Consider the following 13,737-nt stretch of genomic DNA (forward strand, 5'->3'; position numbering starts at 1 on the left):
GGTAAACAATTGAAAGTGGCTTGGTGAGAACTTCTGCCAGCTCCCTCAGTACCCTTGGGTGGATCCCATTCCGCCCCACAGACGTGTTTGTCCAAGTGGTGCAGTAGGTGGCAGAGTCCACAGTGAAGTTTGGAGAACACAGCACAATGGGGGAAAACAGCTGATACCCTTGCTGGCAGGGCTGCCATTTACAGCAACCTAGACAGGCTAGAAGAATGGGGCAACAGGAACCTCATGAAATTCAGCAAGGAAAAACGTAAAGTTCCACCCCAGGAATGCAGGCTAGGGACCAGCTCTGCAAGACAGGTTGAAGATGATCTCCTAGACATTAGGCTAAACATCAGCCAGCAAGTGTGCCTGGCAGCAAACAAGGTCAACAGCATCCTAGACTGTATCAATAGCAGTCTAGCCAGCAGATCAAAGATATTATCCTCTTCTACTGGGCACTCATTAGACTGCATTTCAAGTACTGCATTCAGTTTTGGACCCACAATATAGGAAAGACATTGATCATCTGAAGCAAGTTCAGCGGAAGACCACCAAGATGGTCACAGGGCTGGAGCACTTGCCCTATGTGAAGAGGCTGAGGGAACAAGGCTTTCTTACCCTGGAGAATAGAAGGCTTTGGGGAGACCTAAAAGCAGCCTTCCAACTATGAAGAGGTTATTGAGAAGACAGAGCCAGGCTTTTTACAATGGTGTAAGGCAGGAGGACGAAAGACAACACACATATACTGAAACAAAATGGGTTCCAACTGGATGTAATGAAGACCTTTTTTTGCCATGAGGACAGTCAAGTGTCATAACAGGCTGCCCAGGGAGGTTGTGCAGTCACCGTCATTGGAGGTTTTCAAGACCTGACTGGATAAAGACTTGAGCAACCCAGTCTGATCTCACAGTTGATCCTGCTTCTAGGAGGAAGCTGCACTAAAATCTGCCTTTAATCCCTTCCAACGTAAATTACCCTGTGACTCATCTCAGTTCTAGCTAATTCTATTAGAGATGATGCCTCAGCCTTTTAGTATAAGAGCCAGTAAAACAACTTATACGTCTGTCTTCCCCAGAAATATAAACCTACCTAGAAGCATTAAAAAACAGCCCCCACTTTTCTGAACGCGTAACTATCAATGATAGATATGAAACATATGTTAATATATATGCAAAATAAAATTCAGGATCAAGTTAAACAGCTCTGTTAGAATTGTCTCTCTGATAAGAATTTTTGTACTTTCCAATTCTGAGTATGCAGAGAGAACATAGCATTAACATATGATATAAGGTTTTCTTTTGTGCCCCTTTAAACTCTTTTTTATATACAATCGACTATACAAAATGGTATTTGCTAAGCTAAAAGTATTATGTATTTTGAGGAGGTTCAGATTAATTGTTGTTGTGAATTCTAACATCTGAAAAGCAGTCTGTCCGTTTTCTGTGATAACAGCTTTCCTTTATCAATTCATACCATACTATAGTCTTTGAACAACGTTTTCTTCCACTAAGTGAACTAGGGAAAGCCTTATATCTAATGTTAAATTATCTGTACATTGACTCTGAAAAGCAATCTCTAGCTCTCAGTCCAGATGTTTGCTTTCTTTGAAATTGGCTGAACTTCATAGGCTTTTCCTGAAGATGACACAATCATAGAATCATTTAGGTTGGAAAAGACCCTTCAGATCATCAAGTCCAACTGTTAACCTAATTCTTGTCTATCTTCTTAGTGTAGAGGGCAAAGTAAAAAAAGATAAACCCAAAGGTCTCTTATGTAGCAGGAGGAGAGACATTCAATCACTCAAAGAGCTGCTTCAAGAGAATTTTAAGGAATCCATGTGACTAGTAAAGAAAGCGACAAATATAATGGTATAACGTACTGCTAAGCCCATGAAAATTAAAAGACCGTACAAAGATTTCAAAAGTGCTTATATTTTAGAAAATGATAGTTAAGTAGTTTGGAAGCATTTGTTGAGGTCTGCTTAGCAAATCAAAATACAAGGTAACTATATGTAAATCCTTATTTCATTCTACTCAAGTTAGGATTGGAGTACTGTGGGCAGTTTTAGGCATCACACTTTAAATAAGACCAACAAATTAGAAAGTCATCAGGAGATCAAGAGGAGTATAAAAGTATTTCGAACTGTCCTGGTTTCAGCTGGGATAGAGTTAATTTTCTTTCTAGTAGCTGGTATAGTGTCATGTTTTGGATTTAGTATGAGAAGAATGTGGATAACACACCGATGTTTTCAGTTGTTGCTGAGTAGTGTTTATACTAAGTCAAGGATTTTTCAGCTTCTCACGCCCAGCCAGCAAGATGGCTGGAGGGGCACAAGGAGTTGGGAGAGGACACAGCCAGGACAGCTGACCCAAACTGGCCAAAGGGATATTCCATACCACGTGACGTCATGCCCAGTATATAAACTGGGGGGAGTTGGCCTGGAGGGGAGATCGCTGCTCGGGAACTAACTGGGCATCGGTTGGCGAGTGGCAAGCAACTGTATTGTGCATCACTTGTTTTGTATATTCCAATCCTTTTATTATTATTATTATTATTGTCATTTTATTATTGCTATTATTATAATTATTATTTTCTTCCTTTCTATCCTATTAAACTGTTGTTATCTCAACCCACGAGCTTTACCTCTTTTTTTCTGATTCTCTCCCCCATCCCACTGGGTGGGGGGGAAGTGAGTGAGTGGCTGCGTGGTGCTTAGTTCCCGGCTGCAGTTAAACCATTACAAAAACCTACAGAGGAGGTTTGAAAGATGATGATTTTTTTTTTGGTGTTTTTTTTTTTTGTTGTTGTTGTTTTTTTTTTTAAGAAATTACATCTCCCAGTGTTTAAAATGTTAAAAAATGTCAGTAACCAAGTGTTCAACACATGTACTGGAAACAGAATTACAACAAAAAAAGCTTGTTTTGAAGTAAACATTCAGGTAAACATGCATTGGGAAAGACTTTTTAAGTAACACGACAGTGAAGCTCTAAAAGTCACTGTATTTTTCAGGTGGAATTCCTTTCAGTGGAGGAAGGACCTGCTTTTTAAGAAAGCTGATGAAAGCCTTCCAGGTACATTTTGGATATACTCAATCTTAACTCAGGGCATGATATCAGATTAAAAGCTGGACTTCTCTAAGGCCTTTGATATGGTCCCCCCAACATTCTTACCACTAAATTGCAGTGACACAGGTTTGACGGATGGATTGTTAGATGGATAGGGAACTGGCTGGATGGCTGTGTGCAGAGTTACAGTCAATGGCTCAATGTCCAAGTGGAAACCAGTAATGAGTGGTGTCCCTCAAGGGTCCATACTGGGACCAATACTATTTACTATCTTCATTTGCAACATAGACAGTGGGATTGAGTGCACCCTCAGCAGGCTTGCGGATGACACCACACTGAGTGGTGCAGTTGATTTACTAGAGGGATGCCATCCAGAGGGACCTTGACATGCTTGAGAGGTGGGCCCGTGCGGACCTCATGAAGTTAAACAAGGCCAAGTGCAAGGTCCTGCACATGGGTTGGGGCAATCCCCAGCACAAATACAGGCCGGGTGATGAGTGGGTTGATAGCAGCCCTGTGGGGAAAGACTTGGGGGTATTGGTGGATGAAAAACTGAGTATGAGCCAGCAATGTGTGCTCACAGCCCAGAAAGCCAACTGTATCCTGGGCTGCATCACAAGAAGAGTGGCCAGCAGGCTGAGGGAGGTGATTCTTCCCCTCTACTCTGCTCTCGTGAGACCCCACCTGGAGTACTGCATTCAGCTCTGCGGCCCCCAACATAAGAAGGACATGGACCTGTTGGAGCGAGTCCAGAGGAGGGCCATGAAGATAATCAGAGGGCTGGAACACCTCCCTTATGAAGACAGGCTGAGAGAGTTGGGGTTGTTCAGCCTGGAGAAGAGAAGGCTCTGGGGAGACCTTATTGCAGCCTCCGAGTACCTAAAGGGGGTCTACAAGAAAGGTGGAGAGGGACTTTTTACAAGGGCATGTAGTGACAGGACAAGGGGTAAGGGCTTTAAACAAGTGCAAGGTCCTGCACCTGGGTTGGGGCAATCCCCAGTAGCAATACAGACTAGGGGGTGAATGGATCGAGAGCCAACCTGCAGAGAAGACCTGGGGATACTGATAAACAAAAAATTGGACAGGAGCTGGCAATGTGAGCTTGCAGCCAAGAAAGCCAATCATATCCTGGGCTGCATCAAAAGAAGCATGGGCAGCAGGTCGAGGGAGACGATTCTTGCCCTCTACTCTGCTCTTGTCAGACCCCACCTGGAGTACTGTGTCCAGTTCTGGGGTCCCCCAGTACAAGACAGACATGGATCTGTTAGAGTGAGTCCAGAGGAGGGCCACAAAAATGTTCAGAGGGCTGGAACATCTCTCCAATGAAGAAAGGCTGAGAGAGTAGAGGTTGGTCAGCCTGGAGAAGAGAAGGCTTCAGGGAGGCCTTATTGCAGCCTTTCAAGAGGGCTTCTTCTCTTTGGGTTGCCCAGAGAAGTTGTAGATGCTCCATCCCTGGAAGTGTTCAAGGTCAGGTGGGATGGGGCTCTGAGCAACCTGATCTAGTGAAGGATGTCCCTGCCCAGGGCAGGGGGGTTGGACTAGATGATCTTTGAAAGTCCCTTCCAACCCAAACCATTCTATGAGTCTGAATGATGTCTTGAACTCCATTAAAGACCTGCATTTCTGAGTTCATGGAAAAAAAAAAGAGAAGGGAGATGTTCTAGGACTGCAGGAATCTGGTTTATTGGTGATTATTCCCCCACCAGTATTCTTACGAAGAGGGTATAACTCTGAATGATCGGAAGCAAAAGGAATCTTATTTCTGCAAAAATCAAGACAGCCTATTGCCATAGCGCACCACACCCTAAAGTCAAAAAATGTGGGAACCCTCTTTTTGCACTATAATTCTGATAGAGTGGCGATATTACTGCTACCAGTCTACATGCCTAGACACTCAAAACCAAATTAATTGTCTTTTTTTTTAATGTGGCATATGTATGGGCCCTTTACTGTTTCAGCAAAAGCTATCAAAAATAATGCCTCCAGAAGCACCACCTGCAGATTGTCAGCATTTTGTATCAGGGAGGAGTTACTACTTCAGTTATATCTTGTTTTCCACAATCTAAGAATGTGCAAGTGCACAGTGTCCTGGAATACAAAATTTATTCTACCATCCTTAAGCATAACCAACATTAATGGAACAAAAAATCCAATAAACCAAAACTATTCTTTGAACTTAATATGCCCTATCACAATGAAGCTAACCTTGGCACCCTTTTCTGGAAAAGCCTGCAATCCCATATTACCATCCTTGCCTTCACCCTAGCTTTTTCATGTCTTCCCCACACTCTTTGCACCTATCACTATGGATCATACATGCAGGAACATGAAGCAAGTGAACCATACAGGTAACAAGTTCTGCCCACTTTGTCTCATGGCCTAAACACCAACCATTGCTTCATATCACAAGACAACACCATGGAGGCAGGCCTATGATGCACAGCCCAGTCTTTCTAATAATTCCAGACAGTTTACTTATTTGTTTCTGTCAGTCTGTTCACTGTCTGAGATTCAAACAGTTCCTTTTCCCTTTAGAATTAAACTCCACTTTAACCACTGGAAAGAATTATATAGTATTTTTTAAGATCTTGGCAACAAAAGCATAATGAACCAGTAACCATGGGTATGTTTATTATCTAAAAATAGGCAAGAATAATTCTTAAATATTTGAAGAATATTAAAATAGGTAAGATAATCATACTACCTTCAGTCTTCTGTCTTTCCAAGTTTTCTGTGGGTAGGAGTGAAGTCCCATTCCTATCTTCCTGATCTATTATTTTTTCCTGTGAAGTTTTTCTATCCTGTTTAAACACAGGATGGAGGGGAGAAAGATAAATTTCAGTACAGTTTATAAACACACATTAGTCTTTGATCTTTCAGTTAAACTTTTAACAAATCAATTGGCAACTTTTAAATTACTCAAATTGACTCCTCTTTCCTGGCTTCCATAGTCATAACATGTCTGCCCATCAGCTGAGAGAACCCATAAAATCCTTTGTTAATACATCATAAAAAAGGACTTCCAAACATTCCATTCTGTTTCAGTTCCTTAACATACAAGAAAACTTCAGGAGACTCGTAAGAAAAGATTGTACCTGTTTCTTCAAGTCAGAGACCTGCACTACTGACTGGGATTTCAGCTCATTCTGATAGCAGACAAATTCTTCACATTTCTGTACAAGTTCATCTAATGGAGGGGAAAAAAGGAAGTTAAGGTGCGTTCTTGCCTTTTTTGCTGAAATATATCCAGTTTACACATATGCACAATAGTATATGAGATCCCTTATCTCTTAGTCACTGCTTCAGTTTTGAGCTGTAAAGGAGCTGGAAGAAAATCAATTTGAAAGAATAGCTTGAGGCAAGATCAATGTTATTAGTTCAAATACAAGCCTACAGAGAAAATGGTACACTTTGTTTTCCTTGGCTGTTTTACTTATAATTTCAGTAGAAATTCAGACACTGAAGAATGTGGCACATCTAAAAAGAACTTACATAAGTTGATGGAAAAAATCCAATGAGTTATTAAAATTAGTTTAAAAAATACATCTGACTCAAGAAATCCATAAGCCTCAAAAAATTATAGGCTGGGACAGTGCACAAAGCAAGCACCACATATGCTGCCCTAGTCTTATGCTCCTCCTCTTGTAACTGGCTTTAGTCACTGCCAAAGACAGAAAGGTGGGATCGCACTAGAGACCTTTAGTTTGATACAGTACAACCACTCCTATGTTCCTAGGCAATTATGAATTGTTATACCAAGACTTTCTCATGAGCTATTATTAAAACAAAGCCAAATAGAAGGCAACCCAATAATCCTTAGGCTCTTAAGAACGTGCTTCACCAAACTGCTGTGCTTGCTCACCCTGTAGTTTCTGTATTGTAGCACTGTTTTCACCAGACAACACCAACAGCCGGTCAACATCCTGTTTCAGCTGATCATTTTCAGCTACAAGGGCAGCATGGCTAGATTGCAGCTCTTGCTCAGCCACCTTAAGACAACGGATCTGCAGGTTTTTCTCTTCCACCTCCAGCCTTTGTTTCTCCTCCAGGTCTTTATACTTCACCTCGAATTCATCTTGTGCTCTTCTTGCCTCTTCCAGCTGTTCCGAGAGACACTGCACCTCCTCCTGAAAGCGATAGGAGGACAGCTTCCTCTCAGCTAGTTCCAGCTCCACCTTCTCTCTGAGATCCTGAGACTCTCGTCTCTCTGCATCTAGCACATCCCTCAGGGAGCTTAGATCCACTTCCATCTTCTGGCACTGATCTAGGAGTATCTGTAAAAGGATATGGAAATGAACTCAACTCTCAACTAGTTCAATACCTTGCCAAAGCAAAGTACCCGAATTATATTTTTAAATTGTCATTAAATCCTTTTCAAACATCTAAGTAGCAGAAAGGAGGAAATAAACATGGCAGAAATCTCAATTTGTTAGAAAGAAACTGCCCTACTATTTGCAAATTGCAAGAAAGCAATGCTGGGTGAAACAAGAACTCAATTTTGGTAAAGAAAAGATAAGTCTTAATTTAGAGCAGGGGAATGCAGAGGAACAAAACAATAGAACAGTGGCCATGAGTTCTCTTTTGGAGGAAAGAAAGCTTCCCAAAAGGGAGAGGAAGGGCTACAACAAAATAGGGGGAACTCAACAATTAGAGAGTACAGTTAAAAAACAGAACCAAAGCATGTATGTCATAGGGAGTCAGAAATGCTGAAACAGGAAACTGGAGGTAACAGAGTGCTCCACACAGTACCCACTGTTTCAAGAAAGATACCAGAAAGCTGGTCGACACTGACCAGAGATTTAAGACAACCAAGGAACAGAAACAGACCCTACACTTGCCAGAATTCCTTTTGTCAAACTTCTCCTGGAGCTGTGGACGGTCAGCATAGCTAGTTTCAGCAGGTGGCTGATGAGGAGCTCGCTTTCCTTTATAGGTAGGAAGAGAGCTTCAGCCACATGGCCTCAAGTTTATATGTGTACCAAGGTCTCCCTCTGACCACATAATGTGCAAGAGGGGAGTCAAAGACACAAGGGAGGAGTTGGGGACCCCAACAACCAAGCCATGAAAATATCCATGCCACCACTCCATGAAACACACTGGTGAGCAATGTAACGAGTAGTGAGTACAAGTCAGCTCACTGAGGTTCTTCACCTCTTCCTGGTGGTAAGAAGTCCCACCACTGTGCCTGGCTGGGACACACAGGAAAAGAAAATAGAGTGATGCATAAGTGCGTAAAAGTTATCAAAGTGAGGTTCGGCACTAGACTGGCTGGAGATTGTGCAGCCTACTAACATGAGACTGATATAGTATAAGCCTCTTCTAAAGGGATGGAGAATTATTTTCAGAAGTTCAGATATTGGAAAAAATTAAAAATACACTCACCCTTTATCTGCAAACAAGCCTTTTAAGAGATTGCATACTAAACCCTGTCTCAAGGGGCACATGTATATATAGTCATATATGCACAGATTTGATCTCATTCTCTTTACGCTGCAAAATGATTAAGTGAGAGCCAATACCACTCCAGAAGCTGTGTCATCATATTAGTAAGTTTCTGGCAAGACGTACCAAAGAATATCGGTCTATGCTCTGATCTGGTCTGGATACTGCATTCCAGAAACAGTGTAGCTACAGCAGTGCTGTGTTAGGCACTTCTGTCTTAGGCGATGCATCGTGTATTTGATGGCTTCGAATGTATCAGTCAGCGGCATGGAGTATAGATAGATTTTGTCCCTGTCCACCTGCCCAGAATCTGGGTTACTAGAGATGGTTGCTACAGCGTCCCTATACCCATTGTTTGGCTGGACCTACTACAAGCTATGCATACAGACCTGCAGCTCTAAAACCTGACCTGAGGGAGCCCCCTGGCTGATTTCATTCTGGAAACCTGGTGCCAGAAATAAGCTAATCTGGTGATTTCTGAGCTACTGACAAAAGCCCCATCCACCACTTGCACATGAGAGTAAAGCAATAAGCAAAGCATGAAAAGGTACCTGGTTTTGTTGTTCAGCAGTACGTAATTCCTGCTGCAGCAATTCTACCACCTCAGTTCGTCCTAGCAGAGCTGCTTCCTGCTCCTCTAGCTTTCTCTGAAGCGTACGCAGGTTCTGCAAGAGAGAGAGTGCTATACCAGTATCTGGGAGGCTAACATAATGTCCTAGTTTCAGCTGGGATAGAGTTAACTGTCTTCCTAGTAGCTGGTACAGTGCTATGTTTTGAGTTCAGTATGTGAAGAATGTTGATAACACTGGTGTTTTCAGTTGTTGCTAGTAGTGTTTAGACTAATGTCAAGGATTTTTCAGCTTCTCATGCCCAGCCAGCGAGAAAGCTGGAGGGGCACAAGAAGTTGGCATAGGACAGAGCCAGGGCACCTGACCCAAACTGGCCAACAGGGTATTCCATACCATGGGACGTCCCATCTAGTATAGGAACTGGGAAGTGGGGGCGGGGAATCGCCGCTCGGGGGACTAGCTGGGTGCCGGTCAGCGGGTGGTGAGCAATTGCACTGCGCATCTTTTGTACATACCAATCCTTTCATTATTGCTGTTGTCATTTTCTTAGTGTTATCATTATCATTATTCGTTTCTTCTTTTCTGTTCTATTAAACTGTTCTTATCTCAACCCGTGGGTTTTGCTTCTTCTTCCCGATTTTCTCCCCCATCCCACTGGGTGGGGGGGGAGTGAGTGAGCGGCTGCGTGGTGCTTAGTTGCTGGCTGGGGTTAAACCACGACACATAAGAAGGCTAGATTTCCTGGTTTCATCCATACACCTAGTTTTCATAACACAGTTACTTTAATAGCCTGAATAACTTCATTTTTGTTGACACTATTCTGGAGCCCTGGTGCAGTAGGAAGAGCTCACCATTGTTCTACAAACAGGGAACTGGAGCACAATAATTTAATACTTCTTTTTAACTATGCTTTCTTTTCAACTGATACCAAATCAGCAGATTGAAGCCAGGACTCTGAAAGTCCAAACTAGCATCCCAAAAACCACCAAACAATCAAATCGTATCTCTTCTCACCCCTTCTGAGTTACTTTGATGAGAAGTGCTCTCTCAGGGTGTCTTGAGACTGGTAAAATTTGTTTCCCTTTCTCCTCCCGTAATAAGATTATTATATCAAATATACCTGCTGCATCTCTACTTCCAGATCTGACTGGGCCACTATCTTGCGTAATTCAGCTTGGTGCTGGTGAACCTGCTCTTCCAGGAGAGCTTCCTTCTCCCGAATCACTTCCTGCAAGGAGCTCAGCTGAAAACATAAGCCACAAAATAAAAAAACCCAAGGTTATGAGCTTGACAGACATGCAGGCTTGCTTTCAACATGCACCAGCATATTATGTGTGTGATGAGGTCTTCAGCTTGATAATCCTATATGTCACTTTGGTCAAATGGTAACTTTGTCCTACTAATACATATATGTTAACTGATAATATTTCAGATCCCAGAAAGCAAAAACCATAGAATTTCATCTACAAATATGCAGCATGATAAAAGATACGATCACTATAATTACAAGTTCATAAAACTTCTGGGTTTTTATTTGTATAGGACGCAGCCCAAGTCACAGATCAAAAGCTAAACCTGCAATTCAGAGTATTAACAAAAATCTTTCCATAAATAAATACAATGTAACATAACAGCTGTTATATTATGTGATAAAAAGTCCCTCTGCACATCCACAGTAGAACACAGAGAGGCAACAGCAGGTCTGGGAGCTGAAAGAACACTCTGCCCTAGCTATTCCAAAGCCTGTCACAGAACAGCAATGGCAGGCAGGGAAGAACCCAAATTCTGACTCAGAGGGACACCCTGTCCAGGTCCTTCCAGGGGCTTGTTCCACCCCTCCTCAGAGAGCCACCAGTCCCGTTGTCCAAGTGTGAAACCCATTAAGATGAATTAACAGCAGAGCACCTTTTGCACCAAGGGTGGTTACTGCCTAAGGGTATAGGATATATTATGGGACGCAGGTGAAGAGAATTTTGGGATTGCGAAAGACTTCTGGAATGTTTAGAGGAGGAATCAAAGGCAAGGAAATGGATGGACCTAGGTGATTTGGGGAGGAACAAAACCGAAAAAATAGAGGATAAGGGAATTAAAAAAGGCCACCTGTGTAAACAGTGGCTGCTCAATATGCTTGTCTGGCCATGCCCTGCACCTGATCAGCAGTCTGTCCTGTCCTTTTACTGAACACCATTTTTAACTCTTTCACTGTGGGAGAGAGTCTCTATTCAGTGTGCATTTGTGTGTGTATGGGGGGGGGTCTAAGTGCTAGTAACTGGAATGAGACTGTGGGTCAAAAGGCCTGTGTGTCCATGGTGCCAGCAACTGGAGAGATTAGAGCAAGTGAACTTCAGTGCCAGCAACTGCAGTCAACCACACCTCAGAGGACCTGTGTGTACATAGTGCCAGAAACTCAAACAAGTACAAGTGTGCAAGTGAATGTATGATTGCTAGCAAGTATGAAGCTGGACTAGCTGGCAAGTGGGTGAAGTAGCCTGGGAGCCAGGACAGAGGTGGGATGGTGCCCAAGGGTGAAACCGCAGGCAGACTTGCCTACTAGATGGACAAGAGGAGTTCTGGCCAGCTGCCAGAGACCACAGGGTCTTGGGGGGTCTCTAAAGACAAGACCTGCTTTTGTGTATGTGTGACTCTCTAAGGAAGCTGGCTACCAGAGAGATCAGGGGAGTCCTGGTCAGCTGCGTGCATGTGCATGCCTGTGTGTCTCAGAGTGAGAACACAGGGAGGCTGGCTACCAGAAGGGACCAGGAGAGTCCTGGTCAGGGTGCATATGTGTGTCTGTGTCTCTCTAAGGATAAGACCACAGGGGGTTGGCTACTGAAGGGGGCAGGGGAGCCCTGGTTAGGTGTGGCGGTGTGTGTGCGCACGCGTGTGTGGACTCATGCACGCATTTTTCTAAAAGCAAGCAGCACGGGAGGGTTGGCCATTGGAAGGACCAGGGGAGTCCCACCCATCTCTGTGCACATGCGTGTGAACAATGTGTCTGTACCAGCAGCTGGAGTGGAGCTGTGGGCCCCAGGGCTTTGCGTGTCTACATGCCAGCAACTGGGGAGACTTGGATCCAGGGGCCAGTTATGGGCAGACTGTGTCTAAGCACAGCCGCTGGCAAGACCCAGAATGTACATTTGTATATATTTTTACTATTCTCTAATCCGAGCTGCCATAGAGGGGAACAGCATGAGGCTGTTGGCGCTGTTTGTGTTCATGGGAGTGCTAGGTGCTTCTGTCTGTGTTACCTATGTGGCTGGCCATCTATACAGGTATGCAGGAGTTGTACATGCATACGTGCTGGGAACGCATTCTCAGCCACGCTACTGGCTGAACTGGGGGGGCACGGAGCTTTGGCAACCTTGCCTCTGTCAGGCTGCAGGATTTAGCCATATTCCCTAGCAGCAGCATGTCCTCAGGAACAACTGTCTCTCTCAAATTATCCAGAGACAAGATGCATGGGAATGGTTCAAAGCTGCATCAGGGGAGGTTCAGACTTGACATTAGGAAACGTATCTTTAACAATAAGGTAGTCACACACTGGAACAAGCTTCCTAAAGAGGTGGTCAATGCCCCAAGCCTGTCAGTGTTTAAGAGGCATTTGGACAATGCCCTTAACAATATGCTTTGACCTTTGGTCAGCCCTGAAGTGGTCAGGCAGTTGGACTAGATGATCACTGTAGGTCCCTTCCAGCTGAACTATTCTATTCTATCATGCTAGTGTAAGTGGTGGGGTGAGAAACACAGACACATACACAAACTGATGAATAGAAACATTTTTCTGTACCTGTGTTGCATACTTGATTTCAGCACCTTTCAGATTCACTTTGGCTAGAGCCAGCTGTTCCTTCAGATCCTGAACAGTCTCCTCTTGCTCCCTGAGCTGCTCTTTCAGTGCTTCGGCTTCATCTCTATGCCCTTCACTTGTATTTTGGTTATTCTGACATTGCAAGAGGAAAGAAGTGAGAAGAAAAGAAACAGAAGAAAGTAAACTGATCAGTATTACTGGTCAATTAAAAAAAAAAAATTAGAACGCTAGTGCACTCTTGACTCCTAACCAGATGCTTATTTCTACTACATTTCTTAATTTCTTAACTTTACATTTTCTTTGTTTCTTTAAATGAAGTTGTCCTATGTTAAGTAACTATTTTCCCTATTTCTTTGTAGATATGCACAAGACATCTTTAATTGGGAAGTGTCAAATCACTTTGGAATGGCCAATTATCCATGAATGCTTACCATATAAACTAAGGTAAATCATATTATTAAATAAAACATAACACATAATCTACGATATGACCCCCTTGATTTGTGAGGCTTTTTAATTTCACAGATTTCTCTAATACCAGAAATGAAACATTTTTTAATTAGCAATAGAAGAATATTCTCCACATGACAAAGGGGCAGACATTAAACATTCTAGACCACAGAAAATGCTCATGGAAATCTCTTTAGACTAAAGGGATTTATAGTAATAAACTTGTTAGAAATAAGCAAAGGGAACATGCAAACTATCATCAGTTCTACTCCACTCTGAGGCACTAAAATACTCCGTTTATGACCATGAAATTTAAACTCAGACAACATTTCCCATAAAATATGCTTAGGCTATGTCTACTCAGACATACTATCACACTACGCCTGCACTCTTTTTTTGTCCCTCAAAGACTGTC

At 43.0% G+C, this 13,737-nt stretch overlaps 1 protein-coding gene across 7 annotated transcripts in view; it reads right to left on the minus strand.

Moving 5' to 3' along the window:
- Positions 1–13,737, minus strand: part of GOLGB1 (golgin B1) — a 52,480-nt gene that overhangs the window by 27,785 nt on the left and 10,958 nt on the right. For all 7 annotated transcript variants that reach the window (XM_041123448.1, XM_041123449.1, XM_030013857.2 and 4 more), the window contains 6 exons: positions 12,852–13,004; positions 10,185–10,307; positions 9,047–9,160; positions 6,916–7,327; positions 6,149–6,240; positions 5,758–5,854 (listed from right to left, as the gene is read on the minus strand). In XM_041123448.1, the coding sequence (XP_040979382.1) occupies positions 5,758–5,854; positions 6,149–6,240; positions 6,916–7,327; positions 9,047–9,160; positions 10,185–10,307; positions 12,852–13,004 (991 nt within the window). The remainder of the gene's footprint in view (positions 1–5,757; positions 5,855–6,148; positions 6,241–6,915; positions 7,328–9,046; positions 9,161–10,184; positions 10,308–12,851; positions 13,005–13,737) is intronic.

This window comes from Aquila chrysaetos, chromosome 5, assembly GCF_900496995.4.
Source record: "Aquila chrysaetos chrysaetos chromosome 5, bAquChr1.4, whole genome shotgun sequence".
In the NCBI taxonomy this organism is placed as follows: Eukaryota; Metazoa; Chordata; class Aves; order Accipitriformes; family Accipitridae; genus Aquila; species Aquila chrysaetos.